The sequence below is a fragment of the Canis lupus genome, chromosome 7 (assembly GCF_048164855.1).
Source record: "Canis lupus baileyi chromosome 7, mCanLup2.hap1, whole genome shotgun sequence".
Lineage (NCBI taxonomy): Eukaryota > Metazoa > Chordata > Mammalia > Carnivora > Canidae > Canis > Canis lupus.
Window position 1 is genome coordinate 31,975,072 of NC_132844.1, and position 21,384 is coordinate 31,996,455.

At 41.1% G+C, this 21,384-nt stretch overlaps 1 protein-coding gene across 1 annotated transcript in view; it reads right to left on the minus strand.

Moving 5' to 3' along the window:
* SH3BGRL2 (SH3 domain binding glutamate rich protein like 2) overlaps positions 1-21,384 on the minus strand; it is a 78,104-nt gene that overhangs the window by 47,502 nt on the left and 9,218 nt on the right. Inside the window, exons 2-3 of the mRNA XM_072831621.1 lie at positions 18,313-18,430; positions 12,984-13,302 (exon numbers count right to left, since the gene is read on the minus strand). Of these exons, the coding sequence (XP_072687722.1) occupies positions 12,984-13,302; positions 18,313-18,430 (437 nt within the window). The remainder of the gene's footprint in view (positions 1-12,983; positions 13,303-18,312; positions 18,431-21,384) is intronic.

Genomic DNA, 21,384 nt, shown 5'->3' on the forward strand with positions numbered 1-21,384 from the left:
AGTGAGTAAAGACCAGGCATGCCACTCAGGGTCTGCAATGCACAGGACAATCCCACAATAAAGAATTACCTACACCAAAATGACAACGGTAATGCTGGTGATACAACCTGGCTTAGGGTATGACCAGTTTCATTTTTAAGCTTTTCCAGGAAATTCTGTTCTAGAGTATAACGACTTCAAGCAGCAGTTCTACGATTAGAGGACTGAGAGGCCAGCACCAAGCACAGATAGGAAATAGACACTTGTTGGGCAGCCCGGGTGGCTCAGCAGTTTAGCGCTGCCTTCAGTCCGGGGTGTGATCCTGGAGACCTGGAATCGAGTCTCACGTTGGGCTCCCTGCATGGAGCCTGCTTCTCCCTCTGCCTGTGTCTGTGCCTCTCTCTCTCTCTCTCTCATGAATAAATAAATAAAATCTTTAAAAAAAAAAAAGAAATAGACACTTGTTACCTCCCATAATAATTCCACAGAGTCCTTCAAATATCCAAAGGGGTCAGGTAGTTAACACAAAGGCATGAAGCCACAAGCACCTAATAATAATTTAAGACTATTATTTCCATCTTTCAACAACAACAAAAAAACTTCTGCTGACTTCCATTCTTCATGAAACATATAGAACCCTCTCAATATAATCTTGTAATTTCCACTTTTCATAAACATGCATGCCAAGAAATACTTCATATTATAGGAAAAAGAACAGCATAAGCTCAATAACAAATGGCTCAGAGTTGGGAAGACAGTAGAAATGGTGGGGGGTACAGAGACCCCCAAAGGCACATGCCCCGATGCAGAGGTCACCATTAATCAACTTTGATGTATCCGTCATGATGGAGTAAGGCCCTGGAGTCAAGAGATCTTCAGATGTCTGAAGAAGAGTAGGAATTCTAGACATCTCCTCATATTTAAAATCTTTGCTCAAAAACAAACAAAAATCAAAAAAGAAGGGGTTCTAGCCTCTGCAACTAGACTGTGACCTCTAGCCTGTACTAATCCTAATAAACAATGTCAACCCTAATAAACAATATCAGTCTCAGGTCTTCCTACAGATGTGTTCCAATCTAACTCAGGACCTATTGCCTGACTGGAACAATAATTTGTTTTTCCTTAATTAAATATGAATAGCTCATTTAGAGTTGAAAATTCATAAAAGACCAGAGAATTATTATAGACTTAAATGTAAATGAAATCCACAGTATTATTAGTGGCGACCTTATCATTAAGCTCCGACAACTTTGAAAATGGTGATACTGAGATCCAGAGAAGTTAAAAGACTTGCTATGCCACCCTGCCACTTAGGGCACCAGAGCCATAATTTGAACCTAGGTCCCTCTACTCCTAAAATTCACATTCTTTCCATTTATCATCTTGTTTGTAACACACAAATTTCTTCTATCAACCATGCTTATGAGGCTCTTTTAGTAAATTACATATAAAGCATTTGATCTTAGAGAGAGAGATGGCTAACAATAAGGAAAGCACAAAAATTACAATTATGCAAGTGGGCAGATAAGGTATATAAATGCAGGCTCCTTCTGCCTTCCTGCACATGCCAACTGTATCTTTCCCTCTGCTCTCCCACAGGCCTTCCTTCCCTCTCCTACAACCACCAACAGCCCTGCCTCTGGCCTCTCAGTTTCTACCCACTCTTGCATCAAACTTCCATAGTAGGCTGTTATATACCGATAAACTCTTTCCACCCAAAAGGACACATTATTTACAGGGTAGAAAACAAGGAATGATCAGCCTGTGGAGAAAAAGTCTCCCAAGAACAGAGGATCCAAGATGGAAAGAATGAGAACACATGCTTCTACTACCACCATTTGTCCCAGGAGATCTCATGTTGCCCAAAACATCCCAAGAGATTAAAACATCTCTACCCTGGACCTCATCCCAGCCAATCTCTCCTTCTCCCATATTACCCTATTACTTTCTCAACCCATGCTGCTCCCTCCAGCTCAACACATCAAGTCAGTTCTACTCTGTCACACAAAGCAAGAGAATTGCATTTGAAGTAAATCATACATTTGGGTTTCAGGACATCCAACAAAACATTCAACAGTGTCTTCAAAGACTGTCTATTCCAACTTCTCTTTAACCTCTGACTCCTTCCTCTGTGACATGGTCATTAGGAAAATGGATGACACAGATCTAGTGTCTATACCTTCTGGATTCTATGACAAGGCAAGTTATTTGAAATTTCTGAGCTTCAGTTTCCCATTCTACTAGAGAGTGAAGGAAGCCAGGGAACGAATACAAATGGCTACCAAGCCAAGTTACTTTGAGGAATACAAATAACAAACATAAAGCCTTGGGTACTTCCTGCACATGGTATGAATGATAGTTGTTCTTGTTACTATTATAATTATTATGAAATACTAGCTTTCCATTTCAACCATTTCCATCCATTCCATAAATGAAATATCTTTCCATTTCCATTCCAAGTATCAGTCTCTACAGAAGCAAAGTCATTGCTTTCATGCCAAGGATAATGTGGCTACAATTATCGGCCAAATAGCTGTGCGTGGGGACCCCTGGAGCTGCTCTTTAGCAGTCCTGCCCCTCCCCCTTTCTCTAACTTGAGTTCACACACTATTATCCTAGGCTGTTTTGGGTCTGCAAGACTCAGGATCTCACTGGCCTCCAAGCAGGGGCTTTTCTCACTAGTAATGTGGGATAAAAGCACTAGACACAAAATCTTAAGACAGGGAGGGGTTCAAATCTGTATTCATTGAATTGAATGATCCTAGGCATGTTACTTGGTCACCCTGTACCTCAATATTCTCATCTGAAAAATGAGTATAATAAATACAGTTTGTAGGGGAATTATGAGGATTAAATAACCTGTAGGAAAAATCCAAAAAAAAAAAAAAAAAAAATCCTACCACATTCTGGGCACAGGTAAACATTAACTGTTCACCTGACCTTCCAGTGCTCTAAGGCTCAGCAAGGTAGTTAGTCATATTTGATAGTCCACCTATTCCAGTGTCTTTCTCCCTGTTTCTACCAATTTCTCCCACAAAGCCCCCAACTTCTTTTACCACCATCTGCCTGCCCATCTACCTCATAGGCAAGCTCCCCACGAATGTTTTGCAAGCATCAAAATTCAGGTTTCACAGTCATGATAATCAGTTTCTTCACTCACCTTCATTAAACAGAGATATCCCTTCTCTACCACCTCCCCCTAGATTTGGGGTGAGACGTTTGCAGAAGATATTGTCTATCCATCAATTCAACTTGGTGTCTCACATTTCTTTTCCCTTTTACTCATACATTCAAAATACATTCAGTTATGCAAATCTCGAAGAGTCTAAGACAGGGCTGGCATAAGCCCTGGTCCTTTCTCCTCTGGTGCCAGATAAGACATCAACAACCAATCACAGTGGTTTTCCAGCTGATCTCAGACAAAGCTCCAAAACCTCTCTTCCACTCTACAGGCAGCCACCATCCAACAACCAAAGCTGTTATCTGGGATGAAATCTACTTGCTAGGTAAAGGAAGCCTTAAATCAAACCAGGAATTCTAAATTCATGTACTAGATACAGCAAAGAATAGTGATCAATTGCAAATAGTAAGCACTTTGTAGGTAATGAGTCAATATGGTTTAGTGACTCATGTTTGACATGCTGTGTACCTATAAAGTGTTAAAAAATTACAGAACTCTAATTAAGTGATTTATTTGGGGAATAACCTCAAATTGCAATGTTCTTATTAATTATTTAATTCAAACTTCAAATTTCAGTAAAAAAAAATTCCTTATAAGTTTACCAGAAACTAATACCAGCATGCAACCTTGGCTTAGTAAGTTCTACGTACCATATATAATTTTTTTGATGATTAAAGATCTTACATGACCCAAGTTTTTAACTTTTTTAATTGTTTTATTACTGCTATTACTAGAATGCTACTGTTGATGAGAATATAACAGAAATCATAGATAATACACACTGAGTACTTACTATGTACCTGACACTCCAGATAAATACCTCCTGTGGAAGACTGCTCAAAGCAGTTATATACAGAAGGACCCATTCCTATCCCATTTTTACAAATAAAGAGTCTGAGATTACTTGCATAAGGCCATGCCCTTCATCAATGGCAGAGCTAGGATTTGGATAGCCCCTGCCTTAACCATGAGATTATATTGCCTCCCAGTGATAATCTGTGGATGGAGCAGAAGGAGGTGCTGGACTTGAGTATAAGCTAACTCCAGAATTAAATAAATCAATTTAACCCAAATACTTACTTGGGCTAGTAAGTAGTTTATCATAAAAGGTCAGTGCGGCTTGAAACTGTCAGTTGGGGACCCGTGCTTACAGAAGTGGCCAACTCCCATTCAAAGAGCTATCCTAATGAATATAATTACTAAAGCAGAAAACTAGTATGCTTCAAATCACATGGGAATGTCATGAATGAAGAAGACCATACTCCCACTCTTTGTGTTAATACCAAAAGGAAAACAAACTAACTCAAAAGCTATGTTGGTTGTATTGTTTTGGGTTTTCTGTTTTGCTTCGTTTTATTTTGAATAGAGGATTGGTATGCAGTAACAGCTGCTGACTTTAACTATACTCCCATTTACCAAATACCACCAACTGACCTGTCAAGCAAGTCAGTTAATTGGGTCTCTCTTCTTCTCAGCCCTCTACTCCCAAATCAATCCACTAGGCCCAAGCTGACAAAGAGCCAATTCCAGGTCTGAGCCATCATTGGTAGGAAATGGAAAACACATCCTGAAATACCTAAAACCCTTCGCCCTCAATCACAGCCAACATTCCATTTCCGGTTTCAGGAGCTCTGAGCAACATTGGCAGAGAGCCCACAGAGGTCCCACAACAAGGAGGACACACCCTGATGTACACCACGCCCTGCCCTTCCACCTTCAGGGGTCAGTTCCAGGAAACCCCCTTTAGTAATGAGCCAGCCCAAAAGAGTTAGGTCCCTCCAAGAATGAGAAAGCTGTCAATGGTTAACAAAGGACACCAGATCTAGGGGACCAGCTGCATTGTTCTAGGCTCCAGGGGTTGTACCAGCCTAAAAGTACCTGGATTTGTTGGTAGGGGTCCCCTATCTGCCAGCATCTCATTCAGCTTTCAGTGCTACATCAAAACTGTCCTGAGCCAGAAGGTGCTTTTCCTAGGTTGATTTATGTTTTAGAGTTTGGAAAAAAATAATCAAACATAAAAGAAATAACAACACTTCTAGTTACCATAGTACAGTTCCTGAGTAATTAGTCAGTGCTGGCAGATAAACTCAGATAAGCCTATTTTTAAAAGAGGACAGACAGAAGGGAGGCTGCACTGCCTCAGACTACATTGCTGGGTTGTGGCTGCTTGTCGCCCTCCAACCTCCAACCCCCACCTCTCCTGGCCTCTGCAACTGCTCCCCCCACCACCACCACCATTTCGGAAAATACTGATCACTACTGGTCTCAACAATCATTCAACAGGAAGGCTCAAAGATATGTCTTCATTTTTTAAAATGATTTTATTTATTTATTCAAGAGAGAGACAGAGAGCATGTGCACATGCACTAGCAGGAGGGAAGGAAAGAGGGAGAGAGAGAATCTCAAAGAGTAAACATTTTCCCTGCTGAGCACAGAGCTCAGGGCAGGGCTTGATCTCAGGACCTGAGCTGAAATCAAGAGTCTGACCCTTAACCAACTGAACCACCCAAGCACCCCTCAATAACGTGTTTTTAAACTATGACTAGAAAAAGGACCTGAAAAAAAAAAACAATTGAACATAATCAGAAGTGGGAAATTTCCCTCAAATCTCAAATATTAATAAGCATTTGCCATTTTACAGGGGAAAAAAGTTGTTTTCACTAACGTACTAATTTGGAAAACCAGGGTCCTTTTTCACATAATGAATAGACAGTATAACAAAACTTACCACAGAAAAATAATGTATATAGGAATGTAATTTAAATCAGAGTAACTTCTGGGACCCCTGGGTGGCACAGCGGTTTGGCACCTGCCTTTGGCCCAGGGCGCGATCCGGGAGACCCTGGATCGAATCCCACGTCGGGCTCCCGGTGCATGGAGCCTGCTTCTCCCTCTGCCTGTGTCTCTGCCTCTCTCTCTCTCTCTCTCTGTGACTATCATAAATAAATAAAAATAAAAAAATATATAAAAATAAATAAATAAATAAATAAATCAGAGTAACTTCTGTTTCTACCTAACTGCAGCTACAGCAGCACCCATTTATAGCAGTTCCTACTGAAAGTTTGCTGAAACTTGGAAGAGCCTCCTTTTGAGGTTAGAGTGGAGGGTGACTTTTAAAACACTTGACATTTAGCAATTAAAGCAATAATGTCTTGATCCCATTTTTTTAATCTGCATTTCAAAATGAAAAATAAAGAATTTTATTTTTTTTGTTTTTTTTTCAAAATAAAGAATTTTAAACTTTCATATATAATATCCATATGTCACACTAATTTTTATTTTTAAAAATGAAACATTCTCTAAGAATCTAGACTTTTTCTATCCTATCATCCACTTCTAACTTTACTGGGAAAGGAAAATCATTTCAGGATTTTTTATAAATTAAACAAGAAGGGGCTCCTGGGTGGCTCAGTTGGTTACGTGTTTGCCTTTGGCTCAGGTCATGATCTCAGGGTCCTGGGATGGAGACCCAAGTGGGGCTCCCTGCTCAGTGGGGAATCTGCTCTCTCTCCCTCTAACCCTCCTCCTGCTCGTGCTCTCTCTCAAATAAATAAAACATTAAATAAATAATCATGAAAACATCTAAAGAAGAAATATTATTTAATTTGGTATCTCACACTGCTTTTTGCTGCTTTTTATCACTACATTTGTTTTCCTTTTCTGTTCTGACCAAAAAAAAAAAAAAAGAAAAGAAAAGAAAAGAAAAACACGGAAAAAACAAGATTCAAATAGTCTTAAATTCCCACACTATGGAAACCACATTATATTCCATATTATATTTGTCAAAATTTCATTTTCTCAAATAGAAATGTTTATTAAAAGTATCCCAATACAAATGGATAAAAAGCCCCTAATTTTCTAAGAGTCCATGCCCTTGATTATATTTATATTTTCAAGTTTAAAACTTTGGGAAATAGAAAAATGAACTAGAAAAACTGAGGTCAGGCCTTCAGTTGGGATATTGCTAAATCTCCCTTTCTATAACAGACCTTATATATTCACTACAATTCCATATAACTCCATATCCAGCTGCTAACTTTGAGATTAGAAGAAATGTGCCTACGGTCTTTCCAATTAAAGGGGAAAATTCCATTAATTAGTCTATTTGATCCCTTATATTCCATGTTGTTATGGGTTGAATTGTGCTCTCCCCAAAAATGCTGAAATCCTAACCCTCAGTCCCTATGAATGTGACTTTATTTGAAAAGAGGATCTTAGCGGATGATCAATTTAAGGTGAAGTCATTAGAGTAGGCTCTATCCAAAAGGACTGTGTCCTTATTAAAAGGAGAAATTTGGATACTGTGACAGACACACAAGGAGAACACCTTGCAAATATGAGGCAGATCTCAAAATGATTTATCTACATGTCAAGGAATGTCAGATTGTCAACAAACCATCAAAAGCTAGGAGAGAGGCATGAGCGCACAGTCTCCCTCACAGCCCTAAGAAAGAGGCAATCCTGCCAACACCTTGATCTAGCTTCCAGAACCCTGAGAAATGTCTGTTGTATAAGACCCTGATTTTGGTACTTTGTTAATGGCAGCCCTTAGGAAATCAATGCACTTGCCTTCCCTTACAATCACATCCTTGTCCTTGCCTGCACCCCCAACTTACTCTTGCTTCTCCTGGCCACTTCTTACTAATATGCTCCTACTTCCCTAATCTCACTCTACATCGTCACTTGCCAATGCTCTTTGGCACTGTTTCTCATGAAGGATACTTCCAGCATTTTGCAAGGGCAGTTCTTCTGGGGAACCATCCAGCACATGATAGGATGTCAAGCATCCCTGGAACTCTCATTCCCCCCAGGGTGCGGCAGTGCCCAAAGAAGAGAACTGTTCTGGAAACTTGAGAGCCACCTGCTAGCTAGAATATGACTCAGGATCTCACCATCTACTATGTCTGATCTCATCAGAGCAGTTAACTTCAGCTTCTTCATCTGCAAAATGGGAATAAATAATCACCTTGCCCTGCGACTCTGAAGGTTCAATGAGTTAAATGGACTAATGCAGGGTGCCTGCATGCCTTAGTGGGTTAAGTATGGGCTCAGGTAAGGATCTCAGTGTCCTGGGATGGAGCCCCACATCAAGATCTGCGCTCACTGGGGAGTCTGCTTGTCCTGCTCCCGCTCCCGCTCCCTCTCTCTCCCTCTCCCTCTGCCCCTCCCCCTGCTCGTGCTTGCTGGCTCATGCCCATATGTGCGCAGTCTTTCTCTCAAATAAATAAATAAAATCTTTAGAAATAAAGAAAGAGGTTGATGAACCAGGCTCACTCTCACTAGTTTCTGGCATTAGAATCACTTAGGAATTACTGCCCAGTCTTAGTCTATTCTACATGGTCATATCCTGACTTGAACTGCCTTGTAACTCTTTTCCGGGGCCTTCTCACACAGTGAAGCTTCACTGAATACATTCTGTGGTGATGCAACAGCATCCTGGTTATTGCATGTTTAAAATAGTTACATGTCATGCAAACCAGTAGAGTATGCCTTCTACAGTTACAAAGATCTAGACAACTCTGAGCACAACTTCCATGAGTTCCCCGGCTACTCTCATCTCCACTTGAAAGTATAGCAGCAGCCCTGGACAAAGCTCTGTTTTCTAACTTTGCATCCAATTTCTTTGTATCTTTTCTTCCCCATGATGGTCTCTCTCCAATATCCAAGGGTATACCGCTCCTTTCACCCTCCTCCACAGAAACCCATTGGCCCTGCATTCTCCCTGTTTAAATGGTCTGTATCCCAAGCCTTTGAGCTACAGAGAGCACTGATTTGTGTTATACGGGCCAGAGTTTAAGTCCGTTCTCCTGACCCTCACAGACACCTAGCACCTAACAGCACATAACGCAGACCCTGGTACTTTGCAGGTTTTCAATGACTGATGACTGCAAGAGTCAATCAACGCATGAATGAATGCACTGCAGAATGAACAGAGGAATGAATACATTTAGGAGTCAGGAGACCTGGTGTCCATTTAACCCTTTCTTAGCTCTACAGTGAGTGACATAAATGACCTCAGAGTAAGCCACTTAACTTTCTATGCCCAAATTTCCTTCTCTGTGATTTTAGGTGGTTGGACTTCACAAGAAAACCTCTTTAGGTTTTCTTCCAGCTCAACCGAGCCCAGAAACTTTTAAAAAGATTGAAAGATTTTCTTTTCTTTTTCTTTTTTTTTTTTTTGACATTTTAGTCAAGGCAAGCACAGGGGTAAAGATTTTTCTAAAATCACATACCAGGGGTCCCTCCCTGCCAGTATCCCTTGTTAACTGGGGACAAAGGGTTCCAGACAGCAGGCAAGCTGCAGAAACTGAAGCCATCACTGAGATGCTGCGTACTACACAGTTTGTTATGGGCTTCTTGCAAGAACTTTATGTCTACCCTGTTCTCAAATGAGGTCCACAGGGACATCCGCCACCTGCCCTCTTCTACACAAAGCTCCTCCCTTTCCAGCCTGAACAAGGTGGACTCTGCACTCTCCCAGGCTCCAAATCTAACCCAACTCCTCTCCCTGCCATCTGCCTAAGGCTCCCACATGCATATTTTATGATTTCTGGCACATTTCCCTCCTTATCTGACATTCTGCAATGTATCCCTCTGCCCCTATATTATTTCTCTCTGATAATGTGTTCTGAAAGAGCCAAGTGTCTATCCTTGGGCTGTACTTTATTACTGGTGGTTTTAGCTTTCCTATCTTATCTCCCCACTCAGTCTCCACCTAAATTCCTTGAGGGCAGAGACCACATCCTCTATTCTCCTCCAGTTCCCCACAAGAACAAGAACAGAGCTGGGCAAGCAGCAGACCCTTAGAAGATACGTGTTGAATAAATAAAATAATGAATGAATGAAACAATTGACTGATTTTCATGTTTTTAAATTAAAAAGTCACATTAATCTATTTCCTGAATAAAGTTCCCAGGACAATCCCTTTCAGGTATACAACCAGATAAATTAAATTTTAAAATGGCACTTTGGGAATAAGCTATTTTCTGAGGACTGAAATAAATGTTATTTACTACAATAAGAATGACAGCAACACTATCAGTTGCATAAGAAATCTGCTTTTTAGGTGTCCATAGCATAATAATGTGGCATCTCTTATTTCCTTATAAAAGCAGATTTTACCTGGAGCTAAGGAGGACAAAAGGACAACCATGCCTTGGTGTTAATTATTCCATATATTACTGTTAGTGCTATGTGTTGAAGCTGGAGAATTCAGGCAAGTCAGACAAGATATGAGGATTTTCTCTAAACAGATTGTTTAAATCTATCGCTGATTGGGGCAGAGCATCTTTTTGAAAATACGGGAGATTCACTTAGCAAAGTCCATTTTTAGTTACATTCATTCCTTCCTTGTGGTTTAAGAAACTTCGGCTAGAACCAAACTGCCTTGGAATCAAATTATTTGTTCTCTCATGCACTTGCTAATCACAGGTGGTCACCAAATAAAACAGCGCCAATGACCAACACAACACTGCCGGGGGCAGGGGCTTTGCCTTCAAAGCTTAATATAGCTTACTGCTATAAGCCCTATTAACCTCCCCAGGCCCAGGCTGACAGTTAACCTAAACAACTTCACGATCTCTTAGAAATCATTATTCTTGCATATAAGCATATATTTACTTATCACCAAAAGTATCAATATTACATAATTATAGAAAAACTGTGTATTAATATAACAGATAATATAACTGGAGGGACTTACTGAGGATTATCTGAGACCTAAAAAAGTTAGGCCCATTACAATAGATAATTACTGTTTATGGGCTGTACATATGTGATAACAGATTATGTTTTCCAGTTCAAATCAAACCATGTGAAACACGTATTACCAGGCAGGGCAGTCAAGGGACCTGAGACACCACAGTAAAACACCAAAGGAAAATAATACAGTCACTTTGAGGTTAATATGTATAAATTTAAAGTCTAAAAAAAAAAATGCTGCTAGAAGGATTTATCCACTTTTACCCAACTGATGAAATCAGAGCAGTTTAAAGCTAGAATGTAATTCTGAGTTTACATTACAATCCATTCTACCTCAGGCAGAGATAGAGCAGCTTATCCAAGCTTACACCACCAGCCAGAGCCTGTATTAAAACTTAGGTGTCTCAAGTCCAGCTTCATGTGCAAAACACATAACAGTAAACTTAAAAATTAAAAAAGGACATAGGTAGACAATAAATACTTATTAATGGATTTGAGGAAATAGAGATGCACAATTCAGAACTATCTTCCCCCTTTGTAAATTACCTGCTGACAGGATAAGCCAAGTAATTCCCTGAAGTTCTGACTTTGACTTGTCCAACATAACCTAGGCTTCTTAATGCTGCAGATCAGCCCTTTCATAATCAATAAAATGCTATTGCAACAATTATTGAAGGATACAACTTGGTGGTGAAACCAAAAGCTTTGTAGCATTCTTATGAAGAAGCTCACTTGAAAAAAACCTATCCACAAAATATGGGTTTCCTGACACAAGTGCAGTTCAGTAGAGAAATCTGTAAAAGACAGGTATGACTAAGCAACCACAAATTACTAGAAATACAAAAACTGTCAGGAGTCTGGGGACCACCACATGCCTGCACATAAAGATAAGTTGGAGTTTCCCCTCTATTGTTCCTAATGAAAAAGAGGTCTTTTTTGTACTAGTATTGATTTCTTTTTAAGCAAAAAGTCTCCATGGTGTATAAGGCTTTATAAACAATATTTTATTCCATACTCTGTCGCACCTGCTTCAAAAACAAATTTTGAAACACTCTGGTTGTTGCTGGGCAGGCAACTGACCAGATCAAATTTTAAGCAATCAATATTGCATTTTTGATTAGTTTGATTGTGTATCTCCCCAAGGAACCTCTTAAATCTATAGCTTAACTCTTATTAAGGAAACTAAGTCTTAATAATCATGTAAAACATACTGCTACATGTCCTACGCAGTATCAAGTATACTACCGAATTGTTCCTTACAGTCTGACACCTTGCTATTCAACTTCTCTTCTTCCTAAAAGAAAGGAAAAAAAAAAAAAAAACACAAAACAAGAATCTAGACCCAACAAAACAGCTTAAAATAATTAGAGGCCACAATTTATACATCAAGATGTAACTGACCATGGCACTACAAGGGGAAAGAAACCAAACACCCATATTTACATCACCATGTAAAAATATTCATAGCATCCCAGGCAGAAGAAAAAAAAAAGAAAGAAAAAAGACAAAACAAACAAGGAAATCCTGGCACGACAGGACAAGCCTAGTTTACAGTTCTCTTTGCGCAGGTGTAAGACTGAAGAAATGTACTGGGCGGCGAGGGAAGGGAGAGTAGAGAGCAATTCCCTCCTTGAACTTGTTTCATTCAGGAGCTAGGTAAGTAAGCAGCCTAGAAAAAAGCTGGTCATACAAAACAGAACGAGGCTGAATGTCCCAAATCGGGAGGAACTAACACCAAGGGAAGCGGGACCCCTTCCCCAGATTCCCGACCACCCCGCTGGAGCTGGGGGCTTCCCGCAGACTCCATTTTCCCGCAGCGCTGTCGCGCTCCCAGACCGCGGAGGGCCGGCCTGCGGGGAGCTGGGGCCGAGCTGGGGCCCCCCACGGGCCCCCCACCCACCTCTGCTCCCCGCCCTTCTCGCTGTCGTGCGAGTGCGACGGGTCACCTGCCCGCGCGGGCTCCCGCGTCCGCACGCGCTGCGCACCGACACGCGCAGGGGTGAGCCGGGCGCGCCCCCCGCAGGACCCGCGCGGGGCGCCCCCGGCCCCGAGACCCCGAGACCCCGAGACCCCGAGACCCCGAGACCCCGCCCGGCCCGTTGCGGGCTCCCGCAGTGCTCACCGCCACGAAACCCGAGGAGGAGGCGATGAACACGCGGATCACCATCCTCTCGCACGCCGGGACGGACCGTCTGCCCCAGCGGGCTCGGGGCTGGCGGGGACGCGGAGGCAAAACTCGGCTTCGAGCCGCCGCCGCCGCCGCCGCCGCCGCCGCCGGGCAGAGCACTCGGGAAGGGGGAGACCGCCCGGACCTGACTCCCTCCCGCCGGTCCGCAGATAAAAGCGCGGAGCCTGCCGGCCGCTGGCCGCGGGAGGAGGGGGGAGGGGAGGAGGAGGGAGCGGGCCGCGGGGCGTGACGGGAGTTGTAGTTTCGGTCTCTCCTGGGAGCGCCCAGGGGACTGAGCTCTTTCCAGCCCCTCCTTGCTGCGTGACAATCGCGCACACACGCAGGTGGCTGGAGGGAGAGGCTGGGAGACGCTGTGGCACGGGGTCGCGAGGACAAGGGGCGTGCGGGGGGCGGGGGGGGAGGAAACGAGGCGAGAAGGCTTGGTTCAGAGTCTCAGCTTGGGTCCTCTGATTTGGAGCATCCCCACGCGGAACGCCGACGGCCGGGACCGAGCGGCGCCCACCTGCGGTCTTCAGGCCGCGAGCGCGCGGGGCAAGCCCTGACGACCTGCGGCCGCGGGCGGGGCGGGGCGGGGCGGAGCGGGGTGGGGCGCGCCGGGCTCCCCCTGCGGGGAGGCGGGGGCGGGGGGGCGTGGTAAGGGCAGCGGGGCTGGGCGCTCTTCCGTGTGCCCAGCGGCTCCCGGGGTTGCAGAAAGGTGATTCTTTTAGTTAAATGAGACGTTTTCTTCCTCTGTAGATGCTAAAGATTAGAAGCCAGATGAGAGCACAACCGATATTTTATTTTTCTTTGCAAAACTGTAATTGTAGTAGAAAAAATAAAATACCAAGCGAAATTAGAATCCTTCTATCAACCTTGGGCATCAGGACCCCACCCGCCCCACCCCCTCCTCTACACAATGGCTTCGCCTCTGTGCACCTCATATTTACAAATGAGCCAAATCTGTGCCTTTTTCAGACCTGATGCACATTCCAAGCACAGCCTCCCAGGAGGATGTTGTTAAAATAAAAAGCTTTTATGTAGTTGCTAATAGTTTAGGAATAGTTATTTAGCAAGTGTTTTCTGTTTCACAAAAGCTTAAGCCTCTCACCGTTTGGTGGAATGAACCAGTTTTCCCAACTGTATTTACTTTCTGCCTTTCAGCGGGGGAATTTAGCTGAGTTCTGGGAACAATGTTAATTAATAGTTCTAGAAAGAGAGAAATGAGATGATGAAGTCTCTAGCTCTTTGGTACATTTCTTGCACAGATACTAATCATTTTGGAGCTTTGCTTTTTAGAGCATTTTTTAATATTTCAAGTTTCTAACCTTTCCTATTATCTTAAGTCATTTCTGTAGTATTTCTGTTGAATTTAGTACATTAACAGAAGATTCAATCCTAATGGGACGTGATTTCTTATAAACAATAACTAAATATAACTTTTGCTGTAATTAATATCTCTCTGCATATACACTTTAATTTGGCTACCCCATGTGGAAATGAATATTTTATGGAATTTAAAATAATTTCTTAGTGTTTCCTATGTAACTGCCACTGTTAAAAGTCAACATTTTCTTCAGTTTGGAATTATTCAGCTGTGAAGATATGGTTAAACTAACTCAACAAATAGAAACTCAGAGCCTATTCTCTGAAAGGTACCAAAGTGGATGAAAAGTTGAATAAGTCATTTCCTCAGTCAGCAGAGAACCTATTGTCTGCAAAACAAAAAGACAGGTACAGAAATAGCAACAGAACAAGACACACTGTACCAATAGACTGCTGTGTGGATATAGAGGAGAGCGTGGCTTTTTAGAAGAGATTTTTAAGATGAATAGAATATCTGCTGGCAGATAGGGGGAATGCAGGGTGAGAATATGCAGTTTATGAGATCAACAAGGAGTTGGTTGTGCTTCAGAAAAGGATATCTGAGGGTTAATAGGAACAATGTGGAAAATGCAGGTTTGAGTGAATGCAGCAGGAGACTCCCACTGGGTTGTCTGCCCAGCTCCTTGCTCTTTTGTGAAATCTGTTTCTCAGATCTGATCTAAGAGGTTGTACGGGTGCGCCCCAAAGACCTGTTCACATAGCAAGACCCAAGCCAATTGGTCTAGAGGTGAACACCTGACCCAAGGTAGACCAGGCAATATCCCTACCCTAAGATTTGGAATTAGCACTGGTAAAGAAAGAGAGAGCTTAAACTTTAACTTGTGATCTGGAAGCTGAGAGCTTTCAGAAGCCGTTGCAACATGAGAGCGCGAGAAGCCGAAGAAGCCAGTCAATAGGAAGAAAGCAACAAAGCAGATGCCTGGAGAGTGATGGAGATGAGTTTCAGAGAATCCTGATAATGTTTTTGTCCAGAGATCCTAAAATTATGACCTGAGTGGCAAATTGTATGTTTTATGAATAAAGTTTTATTGGAACACATTTCTTTTCATATTGTCTATGGCAAAGTGACAGAAACCATATGGCCTGTGAAACCTAATACATTTACTATTTGGCCCATTACAGATAAAGTTTGCCAATCCATGTTTATGGCTCAACCTGTTCCTACATCCCTGCTTTTAAGACCTACATAATATCCCTGTATCCATATCATAAATTCCTCATCTTATGCCACCTCAAATAGGTTTCTGTTTTTTGCAACCAAAACGCCCTCACTGAGAAGTTTAAAGTGAATTTGAAAGCATTCCAAGGAAGCAAAGGATATGATCAGAGCTATACTTTAAGATCATTCTGGTTATAGTTCTTTTTATTCCATGCTGGTGAAAAAGTTTAGAACTTGTATCCAGGACAAAGTGTTAACAGTACAGGAACCCACAACAGCTAGTGTGGCGTTGAGACCCAGAGTTAGTAAACAACATGGAAGAGTGAGTGAGAGTAGAAAACAATCTGGGATATAAACTAGAGGTCCAAGATCAACACCAGGGTATCAATACCACAGGGAGGATTAGGTGCCCATCTGATAGGTAAAGTCTGCAGAAAAAGCAGACAAACCAAAACTTAAAGACAGAACTCAGAAAATTGAGTAGGTCATTAAGGCTTTAAGTAACGCTTCTGCATTACCTAAGACTTGAGCTCCTTTATAAGTCAGGATAGCCCTGGCTAGTGTGAGTTTTTTCTTCCTTTAATTGAGATATAAGTGATATATAATGTTGTGTAAACTACTTATTTCACCCATCCTCCCCGCCCACCTCCCTTCTGGTAACCATTAGTTTATTCTCAGTAATTAAGGGTGTATTTCTTGGCTTGTCTCTGTCTCTCTTTTTTTCCCTCTTACTCATTTGTTTCTTAAATTCCACATATGAATGGAATCATATGGTATTTGTCTTTCTCTGACTTGTTTCACTTAACATTACACTTTCTAGCTCCATCTATGTTGTTACAAATGGCAACATTTCATTATTTTTATGGCTGAATAATATTCCATTATATATATATATATATATCCCACGTCTTTTTTATCCATTCATCTATCAGTGGAGACCTGACTGCTTCCATAATTTGGCTATTGTAAATAATACTGCTGTAACAATAGGGGTACGCATGCCTTTGAATTAGTGCTTTTGCTTTTTGGGGGTAAATATCTAGTAGCTCAATTACTGGATCATGGGAGTTCTATTGCTGACATTTTGAGGAGCCTCCAGACTGTTTTCCACAGTGGCTGCACCAATTTTCATTCCCACCAACAGTAAAAGGCAATTATTTTTTCTCCACATCCTTGCCAGCACTTGCTGTTTCTTGTGGTTTTTGTATTTTAGCCATTCTGGCAGGGGTGAAGTAAGCTACAATGATTTTAAAGTATAATGGGAAAAAATAAAGATATTTGCAATGGTTGGAAAATATTAAAATACCAATGATTCCAATGATTTCTATTGGAAACAAAATCACAGATGTTTGCTGCTATTACAGTAACTTGTCTACATTCATAATTGAAGGAATTAGTATGTTTTTAAAAAGATTTTTATTTATAGAGCAAGAGAGAGAGCACTCGGGTGCAGGTGCATGGGGGTGGGGCTGGGGCCAGAGGGGGAAGGAGAAAGAATCTCAAGCAGACCACCACCACCCAACCACCAGTGAATACAGAGCCCAACACTAGGCTGGATCTCACGACCCTGAGATCATGACATAGGCCAAAATCAAGAGTCAGATGCTTACCTGAGCCAGACAGCTGCTCTGGAATTAATAAATTTCTGTTAGAGTTCAATGAAAATATAAATATGTTCATTTTTTTTTTCTCATTCAAGTTCATGAACTCCCTAAATTCTATCCACAAATCTCTTGGGGTAGGCTGGGAGGGCATGTGTGCCCAAAAACCCCAATTTAAGAAACCATAGTATCTGACTGTATCCAAATATGTAAAAGTATATGAATTTGCCTAAACAGAAAGTATAGAAAGAAACAAACAAACAAAAAAAGCCATGAAGAGTTCCTTGGAGAAAGCTTCCATTTAAAAATTGGAAAGAGAACAAAGAACTAAAAGGAATGGAGGAGCCATCAGAAAAAATACAAAACCCAAAGGGTACAGTATCACAAAATGCATGAGAGGAGTTCTAAGCTTCAGGAAGCAGAGAATATCAAGAACATTACTCAGCCTAGAAGTCAAGAAAGATAATAGAAATGGAGGCCTGGAGTTCGTTAGTCAGCAGCCTGTGTTCACATTCCAGCTTTACCACTTAATTTCTTGGACAAATTTTGTCACCTCCCTAAGCCTCAGTTTTCATGTCTATAAAGTGAGTCTAAATAATAATTATCATTCACGACTGTTATTAGTGTGAATTATGCTTTGGATGTTCTCCAAATTATGCCGTAGAGTATCTGTTTGGAGGCTATTCCCACTCCAACTGGGTGCAGATGTTTGGACCCTATCTGTGTACTTAGTGTGACCTACTGCAGCCTGAGAGCAACTTATGACCTTCATGACCAGGCTTGAAAATACATGTCAGTCCTCTTTCAGGAATTCACAGTTGGAAAATCTAAAGACTAAGGTAATCGCTAGTAGGAGCATAAAGGAAGATGCTACAAGGGTTGAGAAGCTTTGGGCCAAGTTAAGGAATGAGGAACTGAAATGAATTAAGAGGGAGTCGGTGTGTGATGGGAGAACGAAGCCCCCGTGGAGTGAAAAGTAGAAGTGCCAGTGAAGAGGCTGACAGTTGTCTTAGTTCCAGTCTTAGTTTCCATGAATCCAGGTGTGCCACGGTTCCTGTTTTGGGTTGCTGTTTAATAACATCCACCTTTTTTCCTGGGCTAATTTAAGAGGGGTCTTTTCCTGACAACTCCCAAATCCTACCAGAATACCCATGTAAACTGTGGGTAGTAAATCATGTGCCTGTCGGGGCCAAGCAAGTGACGTAAATGAGAGAGGTGAGGAAGGTCCAGGTACAGGGGCTTCACCGTGTGGTCTGTCACTAACAGGACAGTACATCTAAAAAAATTGAGATTTTTGCTGAAATATTCTGAAATTTCAGTGTCAACTTAATTTTTTAAAAACTGACTCAACTAAGCCAAAACCTCTGCAATCCTGTACAATCCTGTGGTTCTCCAAGTTCCTCCTCCAGTGTAAATAAAACTCTGATCCCAGTGTTAGGAGCCCAATAAATCTACAAGAAGCACTAGGTGTTATTACAATGATGATGGTTTGTTATCATTGCTGACCTTTGTGAGAGCACTTCCAGCAGAGGCTGGAAGCATTAGCCTGCTGGCAGTGGCTTCAGGGCTGACGAGGCACAAGAAACAACTGCATCGTCTTTTCTAATTAGGATTTGATTTGAAGAGTGATGAGAGGGGACAAGGGAGGACAGAAATATGAAGCGGAATCAGGGAGCATAAACATTCTTCAGTAAGTTTTATCTACACATTAAAGAGCTCTTTTAAGCGGTCTGGAATCTCAACTCTCCAGATTTTATTTTTAGAATGGAATTGAATCTGATTGATAATTCTGTTCGGTCAGGGCTGCCCTCTTTAAACAGGACTCAAGCCAATAGTATCTAGCTCCCCAAGGATTTAACTTAAGGCACTTCTGTCACTACATCTATGCCCATCACAAATCCCTGCCCTGCTCCAGACAGTTGCTCCTCTGAAAGCTGATTTGGTACATTTGGCTGTTAGTAGGTGACAGATGTGTGGGAGAAGAGGTTATAAGGTTATAAGAGGGCAGGGGTAGGTCAGAGTGGTTATGGAACTGGTCTCTGAGCCAGACTTGAATTAATGTCACAGCTGTATGAACCTTCCTTACATGGGAACCTAACATGGGATACCTCACCTTCCTCATTGTTGTTGGGGGCTTAATGAAGAAGATGCATGTAAGATGCTTTTATACACAGTGCTTTGGATGTAGTTAGGACTCAATACGTATTAGCAATTACTAATCATGTAAAGTAAATTCAGAGAATGGCCTTCATTTGCATAAAGAATATAAATTTCGGGGCATCTGGGTGGCACAATTGGTTAAGCATCTGCTTTTGGCTCAGGTCATGATCTCAGGGTCCTGGGATCCAACTCTGTATCAAGCTCCCTACTTAGTGGAGAGCCTGCTTCTCCCTCTCCCTCTGCCTGTCCCCTTGCTTGTACTCTCTCTCTGTGTCAAATAAATAAATAGAATCTTTAAAAATATATATATAATTTTCATAATTTTTTTTAAAAGATTTTATTTATTTTAGAGAAAGTGCGAGCAGGGAAGGGAGGGAAGAGCAGAGGGAGAAGGACAAGCAGACTCTGTACTGAGCGTGGAGCCTGATATGGAGCTTGATCTCACAACTATGAGATCATGACCTGAGCCAAAATCAAGAGTCAGACACTCAACAAACTGAGCCACCCAGGTGCCCTTAAATTTCACAAATATTTCTGTTTTATGTCTATGAGTTTCATTTTCTAAATAGCAAAGATCTGGTTTGTATGGGCCTCTTTGTACAGTGCCATGTTCAGTTTAAGTACTTAAAATCTTTTTGATGTTAATGAATTTTAGAGGAAACCATACTTAAGATAAAAGGAATATTGGTAAAATGAAGCAGTAATAAAGTCAAATAATGGCAGCTTGAATTCCCTAAGAGAATGGAAACAGGCTCATTCTGTGTATTTTTAATGAAATAAAGTCTTAGTTAACAGGAACACACTAACCAGTCCCTGAATTGGATGGAACTTTGATCACTCATGTTTAAGGAATGAAGAAAAATCATAAAGTAAGGAACAAGCCTTGAAACCAACATTCAGGACATATTCTTGAATCTGCACATATTTGACTTACCCCAGAGGGTTCCCTAACCTGTCTGACAGGAGAAAACACTTTCATTTCTTCAATGCCTTGATCCTTCTAGGAACTGGAAAAAGGTATGAGAAGAAAAGCGAACTGTAACTAGAAGGCTTTGAGATCTGCTGGTCACCACAGGAAGAACTAAAAACCTTGTGTGCGGTTGATTTCTTTCAGCTATTTTCATTCAGTATGTGCCAGAAGCTTTGCTAGGTGCTGGGAATTCAGTGGTAAATCAAACACAGTCCCTACCCTTATAGAGGTTATGGCTAATCCGGAAGATGAAAGCTGAACAAGAATATACTTGAAGGAAATGACAACACAAAAATCGTGTTGCTTTTTTTTTGTTTTCTTATCTTAAAGGACTCTCCTAATCAACTATTTTTGGAGAGAGATATCTATAAAATTCTCTTCCCATTCCAAGATTACATTCCACGTCAGAAGATGATATCACCATGACAAAATAAAAATTAAAAGTTGATACTATTTAGATAGTTGCAGGCAACACAAGTTAGGAGAACTTTCAGTACTCTACAATATTTTGGTTGCTAGTTCACTGCCTTTATAAATGATTACCATATTATAATAAACAAAAATTTACATTTAGGTTATTGTTGAATTCTGAAATTATTTTGATTTCTCATGAATATATTGCTAATGAGTTTTCAGTTCATTATAATTTCTTATTATGCTAGGCATAAAGGCCATTTAGAATAATTGCAGCAGAGAAAGTCTAAGAAAATGTTTATATATAGCTACAATTAAAGAAAATGGAATAGTGTGGTTAAACAAACAAAGTGTTATTATTGTTATAGCAATTATTTTTTATTATTTGTTTCCTGTGATTTTGAAGGGCTTGCTGAATGAAAATTATGAACATTTGCTTTTAGTACCTTTTAATGCCTTGAGCAATAATGATTTCAAAAAGAACAATGAGGTCTGATTACCTTTAAATTTCTTGACTCTTTCCTTAAAAGTAGAACCAAAAGATGAGAAAAATATATATAGAACACTCTAACACTAGGTTGCCACTTCTTTTCCTCAGTTCTTTGTATCTATCCTTATCCAATTCATTCAGGGACAAGTTTAATTATGGATATCATTCTACTTTGGTCT